At 34.9% G+C, this 19,801-nt stretch overlaps 1 protein-coding gene across 1 annotated transcript in view; it reads left to right on the top strand.

The window, feature by feature from the left end:
- The window catches only part of LOC111047959 (protein amalgam), a 193,763-nt gene that overhangs the window by 134,016 nt on the left and 39,946 nt on the right, over positions 1–19,801 (top strand). The window contains exons 3-5 of the mRNA XM_039426833.1: positions 10,724–10,924; positions 13,487–13,608; positions 15,670–15,802. Of these exons, the coding sequence (XP_039282767.1) occupies positions 10,724–10,924; positions 13,487–13,608; positions 15,670–15,802 (456 nt within the window). The remainder of the gene's footprint in view (positions 1–10,723; positions 10,925–13,486; positions 13,609–15,669; positions 15,803–19,801) is intronic.

Below are 19,801 nucleotides of genomic sequence, written 5' to 3'. Positions count from 1 at the left end.
TATTACTATTCATATCAGTTTTTTGAAGAAAGTTCTTGGGCCATAAAAAAAATGTTCACTTCTGCGAGCGACGTTGAATTGAAGCTGAAACATTGCAGAGTTGATATTTTTCAAAACTTCAAGATTTATGCAAAATTGAGAAATTGTTATGAATATTGCAGCTGAAAATATACCAGCTAGAGAAGACTACTCCAGCCATGGAATGATTCCTTTGATTATTCAAAATTTTGAAGTAGAGACAGTGAGCTGAAAGTTACAATTTCCCACTTTCCACATCGGAATAAATGTTTCTTTAAACCTGAGAATTCAGGAATTACTGTGCCCGTATAAGAAACTAGAATAGTGAGTGTTAAGCCGTGTCCACACTGAACAAATAATGTTCGACATACATGTTCGGCGAATATGTTTGTTTAGGAGCTCAGGGACAAACATTTTGAAAAGTTTAGACAATAATTGTTAGTCAAACAAAAATTACTGTTTTTCCAAACATTTTCAGTTTTGACAGCAGTAAAACATAAAACCTGTTCTCCTCACTTACAAATATTTGTTTGGTGACACGTCCACACTGGCCACGGGCAAACATTTTTTGTCAAACATAATAAAACTTGCCCAAACTGTTTCAAAAAACATGATTGTCGAACATTTGTTCAGTGTGGACACGGCTTTACGAGCAGAAAAATTGAAAGCAAACAGAAAAAAAATCTAATTATGTTATATTCCCCGAAAAAATGTTATACATGTTTTGAATTCTAGGATTTGGAGCCATTACGTTATGATCTTATCGTGATCATAACAATTTATATTCACGCGCCATAATTGAATTATTGAAAATATGGCTTAATAGGTATGACTCAATATGACTTCTATAAGGATTAATATTCTAAATCATGGCAAAGAGCCAAAGCCACAACAGAATTAGCTATGAATGTGCAAGGAAGGAAAATGTTTTTCCCAAGCTGCCAGAGAATAATGGAAAAGTTTGAGATTTAAGTTTTTTGTACTCTTTGAAGCGTTACCGTTGCTTGGCTGGAAGGCCTTTTCAAAGACACATTGATGAACACATCCGTGCTGGGAGGAAGGAATTTCCAAAGTAATTCCGGAGCCCGCCCGCCTGCCAGTGAGAGCAGACACAGACTCCATTATTTGAAGTCTACACACATGAATGTGAGTGAGTGAGCCTATTGTCGCCATCGGAAAATGCTCTTTCGCTGGGAAATCGATGATGTGTCTCCTTTTCCCGCTCTCCCCCTTCGCCCATCCACCCATCCTTTGAAGTCAATACAAGAGGCGGCACAACACGGAAATGGCACACAAAAGTAAAAGGAGAGAATTATTATTGTGAATATTTCCACCAGAGAAAACTTGGCCGTCTCATTTCAACTTCTTTTGTCAGAGATGCCCTTTGTGCCTTTGTTCTATGCCGAAATTATATGTATGTAGTAGCCCGGCAACTCTCTAACATCTATCAAGAAGGAAACAGTTCTGAAATATATCCAGGTATATTATGTATTACAGTACCATTATGTATGCAGTATTTGAATATACTGTATATTTGTATCTATGTATATTCAATGGAAGAATATTGTATTACTAGAATAGATATTTCAGAGCTGAGGATGACTTATGCAGACTCTCCAAGTTGTGGAAAGACAAAAAGTTGATAGAGTGGAAATGATGAGGAATTGATTTACTTATAGAAAAGTACAGTTGAAGTTCCAGAGAATTTTAATGTAGCCTAGATCTCAATTTACCCTTAAAATAAGATGATTCTCATATGATATCATTTCTTACTTTTTCCATTTAATTACAAGTTATCCTTAATTAATAATTACTAATACTAATTAACTAATAATACTAATTACTAATTACATAATTACTCATTTTAAAAAATTAGTTACTTTCATGAAAATTTTATTATACTCTAGTCTTTTGAATCTCAAATTTCCCTATAACTCAACAATTATGACTATACTAATTTTTCTGTAGCTCACAATCATCATTCTTCAATATCTTTTTTTTTTGTTATTTCTATTAAAACTAGTCACTAGGACTAACCATTAATTTTGCTCTGTTATTTCTTATCCTAAATTAATTTTTATTGCCAAAGTCTTCCAGTGAAGCCTACAGTTCCAATCTATAATTTCACTACTTTAAATTATTTCACTACACTTTTATTCAATATACTTTAATCACTAAGTCAATCCAAGTTATTTTGCTGTGTAGCTGTGTGGTACTACATTCCCATTCAGATTTATTCGAATGGGGTCATTGATAATTTTGTTTGTGAAGTTGATATGAATAGACTTCATCTCATTTAATCGAATTCTCCATTTTTTGGTCCAGTCACTGAATCTGTTGCTAGCATTCTGTAGTTTTGTGGCTGCTTCTTGTACTGTTTCCCCTTCTGCCAGTATTGCAGTATCATCAGCAAAAGTAGCTATTGTCACTGCATCCAATTCAGGAAGATCGCTTGTGTACAGCACATAAAGAACTGGTCCAAGAACACTACCCTGTGGAACTCCAGCCCTTATTTCCTTCAATTCGGAGACGTCGTCACCTTGTTTTACTCTGAATAATCTGTTGTTGATGTATGATTTTAAAAGTTTTACAAGTTGGGTGGGGAGAATTTTATGAAGTTTAATGATCAGTCCTTCATGCCACACTTTGTCAAATGCCTGTGCCACATCAAGGAAGATTGTTGAACATATCGATTCTTCTTCTTGCCCTTCGTTTTTCTAAAACAAGTTGTCGAATCTCCAGAGGGTAATTGCATCCTTTTGTTTTCCTGGTATATTGTCTGGTGCTTCAATATCTGATATCAATTTTTCTAGGCCGCCAGTACTTTAATCGTAATGATTAAATAAGAATTATTTTTCTCCACTTAAGATTCTACCTGGCAATACAAGCAATTCGCTCACTTTCATTGGAAAAAATCATTATCCACTTTATTTGATTCCAAATGACACTCAATTTCAAGCTACTGAAGTACTCTATCTTTTGAATTAATGCTATTTATGCTGAGTATTTTCATTGTAATTTCTGTATTCGACACCTGGAAGAATGCCACATGAACTGGAAAAAGAGATACATTTTTTATCATTTCGGGTTACAGAGATAAACAGTTATGGATGAAGACTTTGGACGTTTTTTGTTTAATGGGCTAGAGTCCACTCGAGAAGTATTTTTTTATTTTTTGACCGAATTTGACTTGTGATTAGTGATGCATGATTTTGAACCTCCATGACTAGCTTAGAAGAACATTCAGCTAGTGGCTTGGAAATACTCAAACCCAACTAACAAGTTGAAGGTTTAAATTTACAGCATGTTTCTGTGAGCTACAGGGCTGTGCTTGACACTTCCTCACACTCTTTCTCTCTCAATCTTTCTCTTCTACTTTTTCACACATTCTCTCTTTTCTTCTATCTCACTGTTCCCTTTCCATTACCCCCTTTCTCCTTCTGTTTCACTTCTTTTTTCTCTTTCTTTCCTCTCTCTCTCTCTCTCTCTCTCCTCTCTCTCTCTCCTCTCTCTCTCTCTCTCTCTCTCTCTCTCTCTCTCTTCTCCCTCTTTCTTTTTCTCCTCCCCTATTTCTACATTTTTCTCTTTCTCCTCTTCTTCTTCTTCCTCTTCCTGTTACTCTTCTTCTCTTTCTTTTTCACACATTCTCTCTTTTCCAGTATCACACTTTTCCCTCTCCATTACCCCCTTCCTCCTTCTGTTTCTCTTTTTTTCTCTCTCCATTCCGGTTTCTCTTTCTCTCTCTCTTTTCACGCAATTTCTCTTTTCCAGTATCTCACTGTTCCCTATCCATTACCCCTCTTTCTGCTTCTGTTTCTCTTTCTTTTTCTCTTTCTTTCCTCTCTCTCTCTCTCTCTCTCTCTCTCTTCTCCCTCTTTCTTTTTCTCATTCTCTCATCCCTCTCTCTTCCTTCACCCTCTTTATTTCTCTCCTCCCCCATTTCTCCCTCTTTCTTTTTCTCCTCTCTCTCATCCCTCTCTCTTCTCCTCCCTCTTTCTCTCTCTCCTCCCCCATTTCTCCATCTTCCTCTTTCTCCTCTTCTTCCTCTTCCTGTTCCTGTTTTTCTTTCTGTCTCTCTTTCTCTCTTCCACTTTTCTTCTTCTTTCCCTTTCTCTTTCTTTTCGTCGTTTTCTTCCTCTTTCTCACTCTCTCTTCCTTTTTCCCTTCCTCTTCCTCTTCCATTGCATTTTTCTCTCTCCTTCCTCTCTACAATTCACTAAGATATTAACGAAGGTTTCCAATTCCCTGGCTTCAGAACGACAATTCCATTCTCCTGTTTTCGTGAGTATTGGAAGTGAAGACAATGTGACAGCAACTGCACCGACACAGACGCAGCGTCGAGTGTGCAACTGACACGGGAATTTGGATTTTGTTGTGCACTGGGTGCTAAGAGTTCGCCAAAGTTTTCCCATTTCACAACATCAACGTATAATGTTCAATGAGGAGGAGCAATTTCCGACGAATCTAGATTGGTTCGGGGTGTATGACATTCAAGCCACTATGATGAAAAGATGCAAATTCCCTAATAATTTCGAAACTGAGAATGCAGGAGTCGGAAGTCACCAAGAAAACTGTTTGGAGAACAGTATCACCACTTATTACTATTATCATGAGAAAAGTAAATTGTAATAAATTGAAACAACTGATTTATTCTTCGACTCTACGTTGATGTTATCAACAGGTTATCTCAAACTCGGGTGATCTCTGATTGTAACATTGATGATATCATTCAACAATCTAACCATCAATTTTTTAGTCTTGAAAACGTCTTAGCGAAGCACGCTCTAGTTTTACTAGCGAGTAGCAACTGACAACATGATCAAATTAGAACGAATCCATAGTAGAATCTATATAACTGAATTTATTGTAGTATGCTTGAAAAAAATCCATCGGTGGAATTTTATTGAAGCTAAGCACGCTAAGAACGTTTTCAAGAATCAAAAATGAATCTATTCATGCATAGTTCAACCTTGTTGAGAATTTTGATCGAAATTGAATCTTTCATTACACAAAGAGATATTCGGCATTGGACTGTTCCAATCCCAAAGTATATAAGAAATCTATAATTGATACTTGTATTCATCACTTATACAGTTCTAAATTATGTAATTTGAATCTACGAAGACCTGGATAGGACTAGTATAATCTTAATTATAGGATTATTCATTATGAACTTGTCTCATCCCACAATAGTTGTGGATTGGATGTTATCAATGAACTTATTATAGAATTAGTCTCATCCCACAATAGTTGTGGATTGGATGTTATCAATGAACTTATTATACATTAGTCTCATCCCACAATAGTTGTCAAATGCATGTGCCACATCAAGGAAGATTGTTGAACATATCGATTCTTCTTCTTGCCCTTCGTTTTTCTAAAACAAGTTGTTGAATCTCCAGAGGGTGATTGCATCCTTTTGTTTTCCTGGTATATTGTCTGGTGCTTCAATATCTGATATCAATTTTTCTAGGCCGCCAGTACTTTAATCGTAATGATTAAATAAGAATTATTTTTCTCCACTTAAGATTCTACCTGGCAATACAAGCAATTCGCTCACTTTCATTGGAAAAATCATTATCCACTTTATTTGATTCCAAATGACACTCAATTTCGAGCTACTGAAGTACTCTATCTTTTGAATTAATGCTATTTATGCTGAGTATTTCATTGTTATTTCTATTAAAACTAGTCACTAGGACTAACCATTAATTTTGCTCTGTTATTTCTTATCCTAAATTAATTTTTATTGCCAAAGTCTTCCAGTGAAGCCTACAGTTCCAATCTATAATTTCACTACTTTAAATTATTTCACTACACTTTTATTCAATATACTTTAATCACTAAGTCATTCCAAGGTATTTTGCTGTGTTGCTGTGTGGTACTACATTCCCATTCAGATTTATTCGAATGGGGTCATTGATAATTTTGTTAGTGAAGTTGATATGAATAGACTTCATCTCATTTAATCGAATTCTCCATTTTTTGGTCCAGTCACTGAATCTGTTGCTAGCATTCTGTAGTTTTGTGGCTGCTTCTTGTACTGTTTCCCCTTCTCCCAGTATTGCAGTATCATCAGCAAAAGTAGCTATTGTCACTGCATCCAATTCAGGAAGAACGCTTGTGTACAGCACATAAAGAACTGGTCCAAGAACACTACCCTGTGGAACTCCAGCCCTTATTTCCTTTAATCGGAGACGTCGTTACCTTGTTTTACTCTGAATAATCTGTTGTTGATGTATGATTTTAAAAGTTTTACAATTTGGGTGGGGAGAATTTATGAAGTTAATGATCAGTCCTTCATGCCACACTTTGTCAAATGCCTGTGCCACATCAAGGAAGATTGTTGAACATATCGATTCTTCTTCTTGCCCTTCGTTTTTCTAAACAAGTTGTCGTATCTCCAGGGGGTAATTGCATCCTTTTGTTTTCCTGGTATATTGTCTGGTGCTTCAATATCTGATATCAATTTTTCTAGGCCGCCAGTACTTTAATCGTAATGATTAAATAAGAATTATTTTTCTCCACTTAAGATTCTACCTGGCAATACAAACAATTCGCTCACTTTCATTGGAAAAAATCATTATCCACTTTATTTGATTCCAAATGACACTCAATTTCGAGCTACTGAAGTACTCTATCTTTTGAATTAATGCTATTTATGCTGAGTATTTTCATTGTAATTTCTGTATTCGACACCTGGAAGAATGCCACATGAACTGGAAAAAGAGATACATTTTTTAACATTTCGGGTTACAGAGATAAACAGTTATGGATGAAGACTTTGGACGTTCTTTTGTTTAATGGGCTAGAGTCCACTCGAGAAGTATTTTTTTATTTTTTGACCGAATTTGACTTGTGATTAGTGATGCATGATTTTGAACCTCCATGACTAGCTTAGAAGAATGAGCTGTAGTACGAGTAGATATGACCGGTCTGTCAAAAGTTATAAGATAGTGTTTAAAGTTTTGATCCTTAACGTATCCTTACGGGTGTTCCCCCACAGAAAATAATGGAATTAGGTGTATCTAACGAGTGATTCTCATAGAAAATAACACTCTTAAGATGATTCCAGCCAAAATATGTTTTTTTTAGGAACGCCTTGAAATCTATTGTAATGAAAAATTTGTACATGATGATGATGATGATGATGACGTCAATCTTCTACACGTTACATGAGATATATTTGAATAAATCTGGAACAATATTTCCTCTCATCTACAATACGATCAACCCTGATTCACCAAGCTCCAGCTGGAAGAGAAAGAACATTCAGCTAGTGGCTTGGAAATACTCAAACCCAACTAACAAGTTGAAGGTTTAAATTTACAGCATGTTTCTGTGAGCTACAGGGCTGTGCTTGACACTTCCTCACACTCTTTCTCTCTCAATCTTTCTCTTCTACTTTTTCACACATTCTCTCTTTTCTTCTATCTCACTGTTCCCTTTCCATTACCCCCTTTCTCCTTCTGTTTCACTTCTTTTTTCTCTTTCTTTCCTCTCTCTCTCCCTCTCTCTCTCTCTCTCTCTCTCTCTCTCTCTCTCTCTCTCTCTCTCTTCTCCCTCTTCTCCTCCCTCTTTCTCTCTCTCCTCCCCCATTTCTCCATCTTTCTCTTTCTCCTCTTCTTCCTCTTCCTGTTCCTGTTTTTCTTTCTGTCTCTTTTCTCCCTTTCTCTCTTCCACTTTTCTTCTTCTTTCCCTTTCTCTTTCTCTTCGTCGTTTTCTTCCTCTTTCTCACTCTCTCTTCCTTTTTCCCTTCCTCTTCCTCTTCCATTGCATTTTTCTCTCTCCTTCCTCTCTACAATTCACTAAGATATTAACGAAGGTTTCCAATTCCCTGGCTTCAGAACGACAATTCCATTCTCCTGTTTTCGTGAGTATTGGAAGTGAAGACAATGTGACAGCAACTGCACCGACACAGACGCAGCGTCGAGTGTGCAACTGACACGGGAATTTGGATTTTGTTGTGCAATGGGTGCTAAGAGTTCGCCAAAGTTTTCCCATTTCACAACATCAACGTATAATGTTCAATGAGGAGGAGCAATTTCCGACGAATCTAGATTGGTTCGGGGTGTATGACATTCAAGCCACTATGATGAGAAAGATGCAAATTCCCTAATAATTTCGAAACTGAGAATGCAGGAGTCGGAAGTCACCAAGAAAACTGTTTGGAGAACAGTATCACCACTTATTACTATTATCATGAGAAAAGTAAATTGTAATAAATTGAAACAACTGATTTATTTCTTCGACTCTACGTTGATGTTATCAACAGGTTATCTCAAACTCGGGTGATCTCTGATTGTAACATTGATGATATCATTCAACAATCTAACCATCAATTTTTTAGTCTTGAAAACGTCTTAGCGAAGCTCGCTCTAGTTCTACCTAGCGAGTAGCAACTGACAACATGATCAAATTAGAACGAATCCATAGTAGAATCTATATAAACTGAATTTATTGTAGTAATGCTTGAAAAAAATCCATCGGTGGAATTTTATTGAAGCTAAGCACGCTAAGAACGTTTTCAAGAATCAAAAATGAATCTATTCATGCATAGTTCAACCTTGTTGAGAATTTTGATCGAAATTGAATCTTTCATTACACAAAGAGATATTCGGCATTGGACTGTTCCAATCCCAAAGTATATAAGAAATCTATAATTGATACTGGTATTCATCACTTATACAGTTCTAAAATTATGTAATTTGAATCTACGTAGACCTGGATAGGACTAGTATAATCTTAATTATAGGATTATTCATTATGAACTTGTCTCATCCCACAATAGTTGTGGATTGGATGTTATCAATGAACTTATTATAGGATTAGTCTCATCCCACAATAGTTGTGGATTGGATGTTATCAATGAACTTATTATACAATTAGTCTCATCCCACAATAGTTGTGGATTGGATGTTATCAATGAACTTATTATAGAATTAGTCTCATCCCACAATAGTTGTGGATTGGATGTTATCAATGAACTTATTATAGGATTAGTCATCATGCACTCCTTCCATCCCTCAATAATATTGTAGATTGGATGTCATAAGTGGACATATCAACTGCAATTAGCAATTAACTGCTTTCCAAAGAATTACAATCCATTTTTTCAAGATTGAACTGATTTTCATTGAGAATCTCTCTTAGTTATATTTAACTTTCGTCTTCCTCTCACATTCATGTCCTGTGGAACTCTGCTTTCATTAATATTTACGCGACGCAATGAAGCTTTTCCCAATGGAAGCGACCCTTCAGCCTTCAGCCTTCTCTATTCATGCCAAGTTTTGTCAACAAAGATGTGCTTAACTTTTCTTCCGCCACTGTTCTCTCATCATGTAGTCTCATTTCCTATTGTTCCTTCTCCATGCAACTCTAATCTGACCTCTTTTCCACAGTACCTTATCTCTTTTCTCGTGTCTTTTGGAAAATATGCAGCTACAAGATTTAACGTTTAGATTATAGTTTTCACGAGGACTCACTTTAAGCATCTAATTTCAATTTCATCCTAGGAAGAGATTACCAGATATGAGCATTCATAATCTATATTCTTGAACAGGATTAGTTGACTGAATGGATTAAATACTTATGAAAACTGTTCATAGAAACTACTGCAGAATCAATTTATACGTTTCTCTTCATTATCTTGACAACTATTTATCTCTAGATGATAATTTTCAAATGCAGTTGGTAGTTAGGTTTGTCTATTTTTTATTCAGTAATGATGCGACCTTGTACAATCCATGAAATATAGTTCGTGAAAAATGTATTCCCACTAATTCCTAGTATCCATTATTTCTCCCTTCACTGCTAATCACAGATACTGATAGAAACAAGAGAAACTGAAATTAATACTCAGAGTATGAGGATAAATGAATAGAATATCGCTTTTATTTTCTCTGTGAGGAATTCTGACATGGAATAATGCTACGATAACAAACTCGATTCGACTATTATTTTCTGAACTGATTGTTCCAAGTATTTCCTGTTGTTCCATCATGGAAACGTTTTGATCTATCTAAATAACGATACTAGTCTAAGCTTACACACATTATCAAAAGTGAAATAGAAATAAGTTGATTGACATTGATTCTGACATCAAAAGAGATCACTTTTTTTCGATCTAAACATTCAAAAATAAAATTTTTGACCATTTTATTCAGTGCTATAATATTTTACTCATCAACGGAAGCTACGTCGTGAATAATCACCTACATTTGAATTGAAACATATTCATATTTCAACATTTACACTCTACATTACCCATACATGTAGGCCTACTCATATTTCTCATGGAATTTTATTATTAAAAGCTTGAGAATAATATCAGTGTAGAATAGAAGAGAATTCCTTTTTTCATCAAATAAAAAATTATTATTTATAAATAATGAAAATGGAAATTGAAAAATGATTTATTTATTTTAAGGAGATGCCTTTTTTATTTGTTGACGTGGCGACGTTTGGACAGTAATGTCCACTCTACCACTTAACCACTTCATTAGCAGAAAATACAAATACAATAGAAAATATACAGAGATGATAATGAAAATGGAAACAAAAATTGACAATAAAATGTATTGAATATGAGAGTTCAATATCAGAAAATAAATATTGAAAATTACTGTATATTAGTTTAATACAATTCCATAGGATGAGAATTGTTTATTGCTAATCATGATTATGTTTTTGTTGATGATTACAGGCAACTATCTGGTAGCTTGGAAACGGGGCATTGCCGTTTTGACAGCAGGCACCGTCAAAGTCAGCCCGGATGAGAGACTGTTTCTGCTGGACAATTACAACCTGCAACTGCGCGCTGTACAGGAGTCCGATGCTGGGGACTATGCCTGTCAAATCGCCACCATACAGCCAATTGAGATCACACACACGCTCCAAATCCTCGGTTCGTTTTCAATCTAATCATAAGATATGACAACATATTGATTAATATAGAAACATATCGCTTCTCGCGATAGCGATATAGGATATTGTAACATAGGTACTATAGTATTGATGATTCAATTGATACTTATTTGTAAATTTCAATCTCTTTATATTTTTATATATTATTCATATTCATTCCATACTGCAATGTTAGGGTACATTTCAATTTGAAGAAAATCAGTTAGAATAAGAATTCTTCAACAACTCCAGTTGCTAAAACTCCCACGATTCATCGAGAATAGAATCATATGAAGTGTGAATTAGGTACTTCCATTGTATTTGATTTTCTTATACTTGATTTCTCCTTGGTTACCCAATTGGAGACTGTTGTGGATATATACTGTAACTTTCAGGATACGTTATTTGTCAAATACTACTAAATTTCAACCCCTCATAAGGGGATGACTTAGGGGTTGTAAGTCGAATATTTAAAATGTAAACTCTCATTGTGTGGTACATCATTTCAAGGAAATAATTGATGAAGTTCAATTAGCCGCCATTTTGAATAAGAGCATCATAGAACATTTTGATTTATGCCATCTTTCTCAGTTTGAAAAGGCCTTTAAAATTATGTATCACACAATGGGTTAATAAAAACAATATAAAAATATTGAAGTACACTTTATTTTTTAAAAACTTTAAAATTCTTCACACAATGGGTGTTTACGTTCAAAATATTTGAGTTACAACCCCTCATTTCTTCAAAAACTAAAACTTCAATCAGTCGACATTTTCAATACAAGAATCTTAGAACATTTTAATTGATGGCATCTTTCTTGTTTTGAAAAGGCCTTTAAAATGATGTACCACACAATGGGTGTTTACACTCAAAATATTCTAGTTACAACCCCTAATTCACCCTCTTATGAGGGGTTGAAATTCAGCTGAACGTCAAAAGATAGAGTATTCCACCAATAACTCATCCTGAAAGTAACAGTATTATATCTACAACAGTCTCCAACTTATTTAAGGGTTCCCATACAATCATCATATGACTCACTCCGTATATCAACTACAGGCAAAAATCATCGTTCTTTAGGGCTAATAATCAAGAACCCAAACTACAGGGGACTTGAGTTTTGCTTGAAAATATTCAAATAATTCAATTCAGCCTTATAAATTACCAAACAGAGGGGATGAAGTGATGATATTCTTAACAGTGATAGTGATTAACTATATTTTTCCACCAACTTGCTTGATCCGATTTGGATTTTGAAAATTACGATTATTGAATAGTGTTTAGTTTGTACACTTTTCTGAGAGATCATATCTTTCAAAAGTTTTTAAGAATTAATTCTCAGTGATTAAACCTTACACCACTTATCATAGATACTATATGCATCAGAGACATACCAGTTACACTCACAGTTTTTTTTGTATGGATTCAATGGATCCATGAATTACAAAGCTGTATTCCATTAATTGCAAAACTGAATTCCACTAATTACAAAGCTGTACTCCATGAATTACAAAGCTGGATAATATTCATCTTGGAATATTCCACTATAATTCCAGAAAATTATATAACATGGATATTCATTTGAATTTCATTGGTGTTACTGGATTACAGTTCTTCCCTACCCAATTGAACTACTAAGGGTACAACCACACTGAAAGCGGAGCGTGGCGTGGCGTTGAGGAGCGTTGCGAACAATATCATGTTAAGTAATGAGCCAAAACACAATGGAAGCGTCTACTCGCTGAGCGGAGCGGAGCGGAGCGTGGCGTCAAACTTTGGAACAAGCTGGTTTGTTTTTTGGAGCGTGTACAAGCGGAGCGTCAAAGCGTCAACGTGCGATTGCCCTACTAATGCACATACTAGTGGTCTACTCTTGTACATAATAATGCACTTGTTCTACTATATTTTTCCACCATCTAGTACACTAGTATATTAATTTAATTCTATCCCATATTCCCCTGTACTGTGTATTATCTGATTATTACAAAAAGAACATTCTTCTATTGCTCTTTGAAATCAAAGGGTACTCCAATCCAATTCATTCATATTTCTATGACATATGGTTATCTTAGTGTTATTAGAAATCTTTCTTCAGCAGATATTAGATTCCTCCAATTAGTGACTTGTTTTTCCAAATCATGCTTCACTTTCGTACAAATATAATCAAATGTTGAAGTTGACATTCACATTTACTAAAAAAATCGAGACTCATGTTATCTTAACACAGATGGTGATATTCAACAAAAAGTCGACGATTTAAGTTAATTTCATTAACCCACTCTGTCCTAGCAGGCTTAGCTAATATCCAATACCTTAAGTAATTATTCTCGCAAAGTAATGTCCTTGCAAACTAGACAACGCAATTTTCTAGGCCCTTGACGCTTGACGCTCTTACGCTTCCTGTGTGTATCATGAATGCTCTGATCACGCACGCTCCGCTTTCAGTGTGTCCGTACCCCAACTTGCTGAATTTTCGAATCATCTTGGATCGATTTTATATCAATTCTCAAATCATGGAAAATATTTTTTTCCTGAAATATTTTTATTTTTTCTGTTGTACAGTGCCTCCGCACATTGAAGGATTCTCACCAGAGGGCGTTCTTGAAGTGGAGAAAGGCAGTCGCATGCAAGTGGACTGTGTGGCTGGTGGCCATCCAGAGCCTTCGATATCCTGGTCAAAAAATGTGAGTGCAATTTCCCTTTTTATACAATTCTATTCAATTCTCACTGATAGTTTCAAGGGTGTTCACACCAAACATTTTTTACAAAAAGAGAAATACAGAAAAAAACATCAATACATCAATACTTCTCGAGAACAAGAGTCTTATAAGCTATAGTGAGGTCCACGTTGTAATCGAAGTGGAGAAAGATAGCAAAAAGACGTTGCAGAACTTCTTGTCTTGTACAAGACAAGATACAGGTTTATAGATAAAATCACTTCCCTTATATGGGCTACTCGATTCAAATAAAAACAATATAAAAACTTGTAGTACCCTATTATTATAAACTTAAAAATATTTTAACGACTAGTTTCGACCATTTTCAAGTTGAAATGACATGGGTCAAAAATGTATTTGACACAAATGACATTTTAACTTGAAAATGACCAATGGTCGAAACTAGTTGTTGAAATATTTCAAATTTTTAACTAAAATGTTACGAAAAGTTTTCATATTGTTTTTATTTAGGTTTATTGATGTAATATTAACAGCTGTGCTTATTGAGAGAAGTTATGTGTATTTTTGGGTTCAAAATTTTATAAAATAACTTTATTAATTCAATATGAAGTGATAATTAAGTGTTATATTTCAATATAGTTTGGTGTTTCAATTTCTGTAGATTCAAAATGCTTATATATTAGCTTATATATATTTTTGGACGAAAATTGAACAATAGAAACAACCTATTTTTTGGTCATTCTATTAATTTATCAAAATTTGGGAATGGAATAGATTTGGGCCAAGCCTGTTGTTCCTTCCTAATCATATTTATATGAATTGTGATTCTGTCCACGAATAAATGAAATGAAATGAAAAATTAACTGCTCATTGTCGTTTAAAATAATCAATTATATTTTATCAAGCAAGAAATTATTATATTTTTCAATAATTCAATTATGAATTTTAATGATTGAGATAGAATATTTCGTTTATTAATTATCAATTCTACATTGTTAGAAGAAGATCTGGCAACAGAGCAGAGCGAGAAAGAGATAGCGCTATCTGCTTCGTTGAATGATAGACAAGGATAGCAATACCATTGCTAATCAAACACTGCCATTATAACGTGGATCTCACTACAGAGTCTTAATAGACAGGAAGCGCATTTTAATAAACTAAATTTGAACACTTTCAAATCACGTTTAAAATCGAACGTGCAATCAGCTTCTTCTCTACCTCAATCAATGTCAGTTCAAATTTCACAAGAATTCAGTTTACTTGTGATTGGTAATAAACATTTGAGTTGATGTCTGTGGCATCGATGAAAACCTGAATCTGGAGCTTTTTGACTTATGTCTTTGGAAATGGTTATTGATCGATTTTTTGGCTCATCTCTTTTGTTGGAGGGACTGCGGTGATATTATTCATTGAGGAGGAGAATATGACAACTCAACAACTTATCATCAGTTAAAGTTCACCAGTAATTATTATTCTCAACAATCCGGTCATACTAAGTTATTCAGTAAAAGCTCAGCTATTCTCAATAATATTCTGCAATATCATTCTTATTTTTTTAAGAAACTTGCATACTTCGTTGAAACTGTGCACCTGAATTGAGATGTTGGTACTGTGCACTTTCAGGTTATAGAGATGTCATTGGGCCTCTACAATTCAATAATTATTTAACAACTTATAATCAATTCTTCATCTAATCTTTATCTCTATACAAAAAAATTAACAATCAAATACATGTCAAAAAGCAAATACAATAGATAATAGATAATTATTAACAAAAGTCATTATTCTCAACAATTTTGCAATGACCTAGCTTATTATTCTTATGAAACAGTGAATCTATGTTGATGAAATTGTGTACCTGAATTGAAATAGTGTAATTGAGCAATTGCAGGGCAGAAAGATATCTTCTGACTCTAGACAATCCTATAATATTGGACAATTTGACAACTTATAATCAATTCAGAGTTAGTAATCATTTCGCAATGACCTAGCTTATCATCCCTATGAAACGATGGATCTGATTTGATGGAATTTTACAGCTGAAATAATGTAATTGTTCACTTGCAGGGTAGAAAGATGTCTTCGGACGCTCGACTTGAGCTGCACAACGCGCAAAAGCAGGATGCTGGCATGTACTTGTGCACAGCCAACAATGGCGTCGGGATACCCGCATCGGCACAGCTTGAGCTCAACGTTCTCTGTAAGTTCAAGCTCCACTCATTCACCGTACTCTAATTTACTTCAAGCGCTGTTGACTCTGGATGTCGCTTTCACGTGTCTTTCAAGCTTCTGCTGAATTACCACTCTATTACTCATCTATTTGAAAATAGTGATACTTATACCCTATTAGATATTATGTGTTTATGCAGCAATAATATAATAAGATTACCAGGGAAAAAGAATAGCCTATTAGCTATTATGTGATTTGATTGTATGGCATGAGATATTGTGGTATTTCTCCATAATGAAAGAATAAGATGTTAATATTGTCAATACCACTTTTTTTATTCGAAAATTAATTCATATTACAGAACCTGGTTTCATGGTAACACCTACCACATCTTCAGCTGAACTAATGTGTTTGTTATTGTTGAAGGAACAGGAAATTTAATTTTAGGTTATGTATTGGGGTTGTAAAAGGGAAGGAGAATGAAAAATGTTGGTGGGAATAGATGGATTAATGATGAAATTGAACTATGCTAATATTTTCAGAATTGGAAATTACATTGTAAATGAAATTCTAGTCATCTTAAAAAAATATATATACATCAAATTTGGTTGGTAGCCAAATTTGATGTATATATATTTTTTAAGATGACTAGAATTTCATTTACAATGTAATTTTCCATTCTAAAAATATTAGCATATTTTAATTTAATCATTAATCCATCTATTCTCACTAACATTTTTAATTCTCCTTCTTTTTTACAACCCCAATACATAACCTAAAATTAAATTTCCTGTTCCTTCAACAATAACAAACACATTAATTCAGCTGAAGATGTGTTAAGTGTTACCATGAAACCAGGTTCTGTAATATGAATTAATTTTCGAATAAATTAAAGTGGTATCGACAACATCAACATCTTATTCTTTCAATAAGATATTATGTGTTTATCACCAGTGAAAAAATGCCTATATCCCCAACACCGTGCCAACTAATATCTTACTTGAAGAGTGCGAATTGATATTTTATATTATCATGCCTGTGATATTATTGACAGAGATATCGTGTGAGAATGATATTCTGCCTTGTCGCAATGTCATATCCTATAAGTCAGGGGTGGCTACTGATAGACAACAGCATTATGCAAATTTGAAAACTTGATAACCAACTGATCAAGTAATCTTCAGTTGTAATATATTTCAGAAGTTGAATTACAGACTATGATAATTTCAACTAATACAAGACGCAGTGGCAAAATTCAAACCAATTTGGAAAACTTACACTTTGATAATAAACAAACAAACAACTCATGAGAGATTCTCAAAATTGTTTTGAATAGAGGCACAGCCTTTGTCAGTAAATAGCTCATCTTACCCTAGCCCATCAGTCTGTTTTTTCGAAACAATCTCGGCGTCGTTTTGAGTTCCTTTGAGAATTTAGTAAGCTGGCGATAAAAGAGAGCACACCGAGTGATAAATGACTCTCTCCTCAGCCAATAGTCTTTCCCCTTCTATTGTTGTCATCAAGCCGTGCCGCCATTGGTCCGTTCAATGCTGGACCGACCGCTGCTTGCATTGATAAAGTGGCCGGGATTTTCGGCATCAGAGGGGGGGGGTAGGCGAACATTTAATTTGAAGGAATTCTGTTTTTTAAGAGGGTGAGCGTTCGAGAGAGACAGAATAACAGTAATGAAGAGAGAAGTAATTTGAGGGCTGGGAGAGGGAGTGAGTCAGTGTTTGTGTGTGGGAGAGAGAAGTATGAGTTTTATCGTTGACTGTGTCATCCTTTTTGCTGGCAAAAGCCATTAAGCTCGACAGCTATTATTATTTGGCTGTCATTTGGCTGTTTAGTCCCAGGCATTTTGCCTGGTCTAGAGGTGTCTGTCATAAATCAACTCTTGCTGTTGCGCACTTTTAATTCTTTTGACAATTGCCGCCTCCTTCTCATTCAAGCCTTTCACCACTTCTCCTCATGTCACATTTTATTATACAATAATAATTCTAACAGAACCTTAATCGCTGTGTTTGTCCCTCATTCTACACCATAACTAACGTAACTGTGTGCATCTTCTAGTTCATGATGTTTTTGCCAGTCTCCAAGAATTTAAATAATTATGGAAAACCATAAATCAGACTGTGGTTCAATCGTTTATTACATATCAATAATAATGTTGGATAGAATCTACTTCATAGACCTCTTCCTTTGGAAAACTGTATGGTAAGGAATACTTACACTATTAGTAGCCCACACTACTGTGAATCACAGAAAGAAACTAAGATCACTGGAGCAATTCAAATGCTTCCTTGATTACCTGTTTACTCCATCTATTCAAGTTTTATTCTGGTTTGGGAATAACATGAAATGAATTTCTATAATTTCAACTTGCAACAAATTCATGAAAGTGTAATTTTCTCGAATCAAAAGATGTAAGAACTTGACCTGTAGCCATCAGTGTTGGAGAAAAATATTTTACTTGAGAACTCGGAAATAAGTTGGATGAATCTGATTATAATCGATAAATTTTCTGTTCTTTGTCTATCTACAATGATGAATGAAGAATGCCTTTTTAAGATACGCACCTTACCCTACTACCCTACTTATCATTTTCTATGATTCAATGTGATATCATTCCGAGATGTAGTGTCATAACGAAGGCATAATAATCATTTTTCTTTCTCCATAGTGACTTGAAATTGAACATGTTAACAATATACATCACAAAATTTTATGATAAGAACCACATAATGAGCATAACCTACATAATATTTGGACGATTTCAGACAAAATTAAAAAGTAGAAGAAGTTTTGGGCAATAGCATGTTTTTTCTTTTTCGAATATTGTATTGTTTGCTCTATCCAATAAATGAATAAAGAGAATCACTGGAAAAAATACTGCAATCAATATGCAATATGAAAATGAATAAAATGACAGTAATTTCGATCATCCTTGAGCCTTGACACTCTTATTATACTTATTTATTCAATTACATTCATAGAGATTTGTTGATAAACATGTTGGTGGAATGTGGAGATTTATTCTCAGCAAAAGAACCGAAGTCTCAAGGATAACCTCATTACTTCCCTGTTATTTCACGAGGAGAAAGAGTGATATGGTAGGATGCTTATAGTGGAATACACACATGACAGAGAGAGAGAAAGTATTTTGTGTGGATAGATGAAGAGTTTTCGATCGTAATTGGTCATTTTCCACTCGTCTCTTCTTTTTTATAACAGTGACTTCATTGATTATCGCCTCATCCATTCTGTCATGGGGTCTTCTCGAGTTACAAGTCTCAACGGGACTTACAGCAACGCTCCGTCTTTTTTCGAGACTTGTCGCTCTCTGATCCTTCTTTCTTCCCTCCAGGATTTTCTTCCTCTCCCGAAATCCTCTTTCTTCCCGCACTGTGTTGTGCAGCGCTCTAGGACATCAGCGCGTCCCGTCCCGTCCCGTCCCGTGAAGCCGTCACATCCCCGGTGACAACACACAGCACAGTCATTTATCTTGGTTTATTCTCTTTTTACATCATTACCGAACGTCTTTCTCTGCTCATCTGTCCAGCCCCCACCTTCTCTAACAACCCCCCCCCCACACCCATCACCCAGATTCTCCAGCTGTTGCCAAGATGCAGTTGTCCGACATAATGCGTTGGCTGAATGGTTCTCTCTTTGCTCCAATTAAGACAGCTCTCTTGTATTTTTTAATAATTGAGAAAATGAGTTTCTATTCTTCGAAAAAATCCTATCCTTAAAGTAATTCGAAAATCCAGTTATTTATAATTAATGTATTAATTATAGAGAACCAATCATAGAAGAGTTTTTCGAAAAAAGGCTTCTCTGATTGGTTCTAGTGGAATTTAATCTTGATTAAAATTTTAGAGTTGAATTGAAATTTAACAGTCTTTTGTGCAACCGTCATTATGAATCATACTTCAATGAAGAGATAGGATAGCCAAGTTAATGAAATTAGGGAATGATACATCAGATAGATGTTACATGACTCCTTCTCGCTCAGGGCTTCCTATCATGACA

Source organism: Nilaparvata lugens, chromosome 4 (assembly GCF_014356525.2).
Source record: "Nilaparvata lugens isolate BPH chromosome 4, ASM1435652v1, whole genome shotgun sequence".
Taxonomy (NCBI): Eukaryota; Metazoa; Arthropoda; class Insecta; order Hemiptera; family Delphacidae; genus Nilaparvata; species Nilaparvata lugens.
Note: the sequence above shows the minus strand (reverse complement) of the source record. Positions and strands in the feature narration are given on the sequence as shown.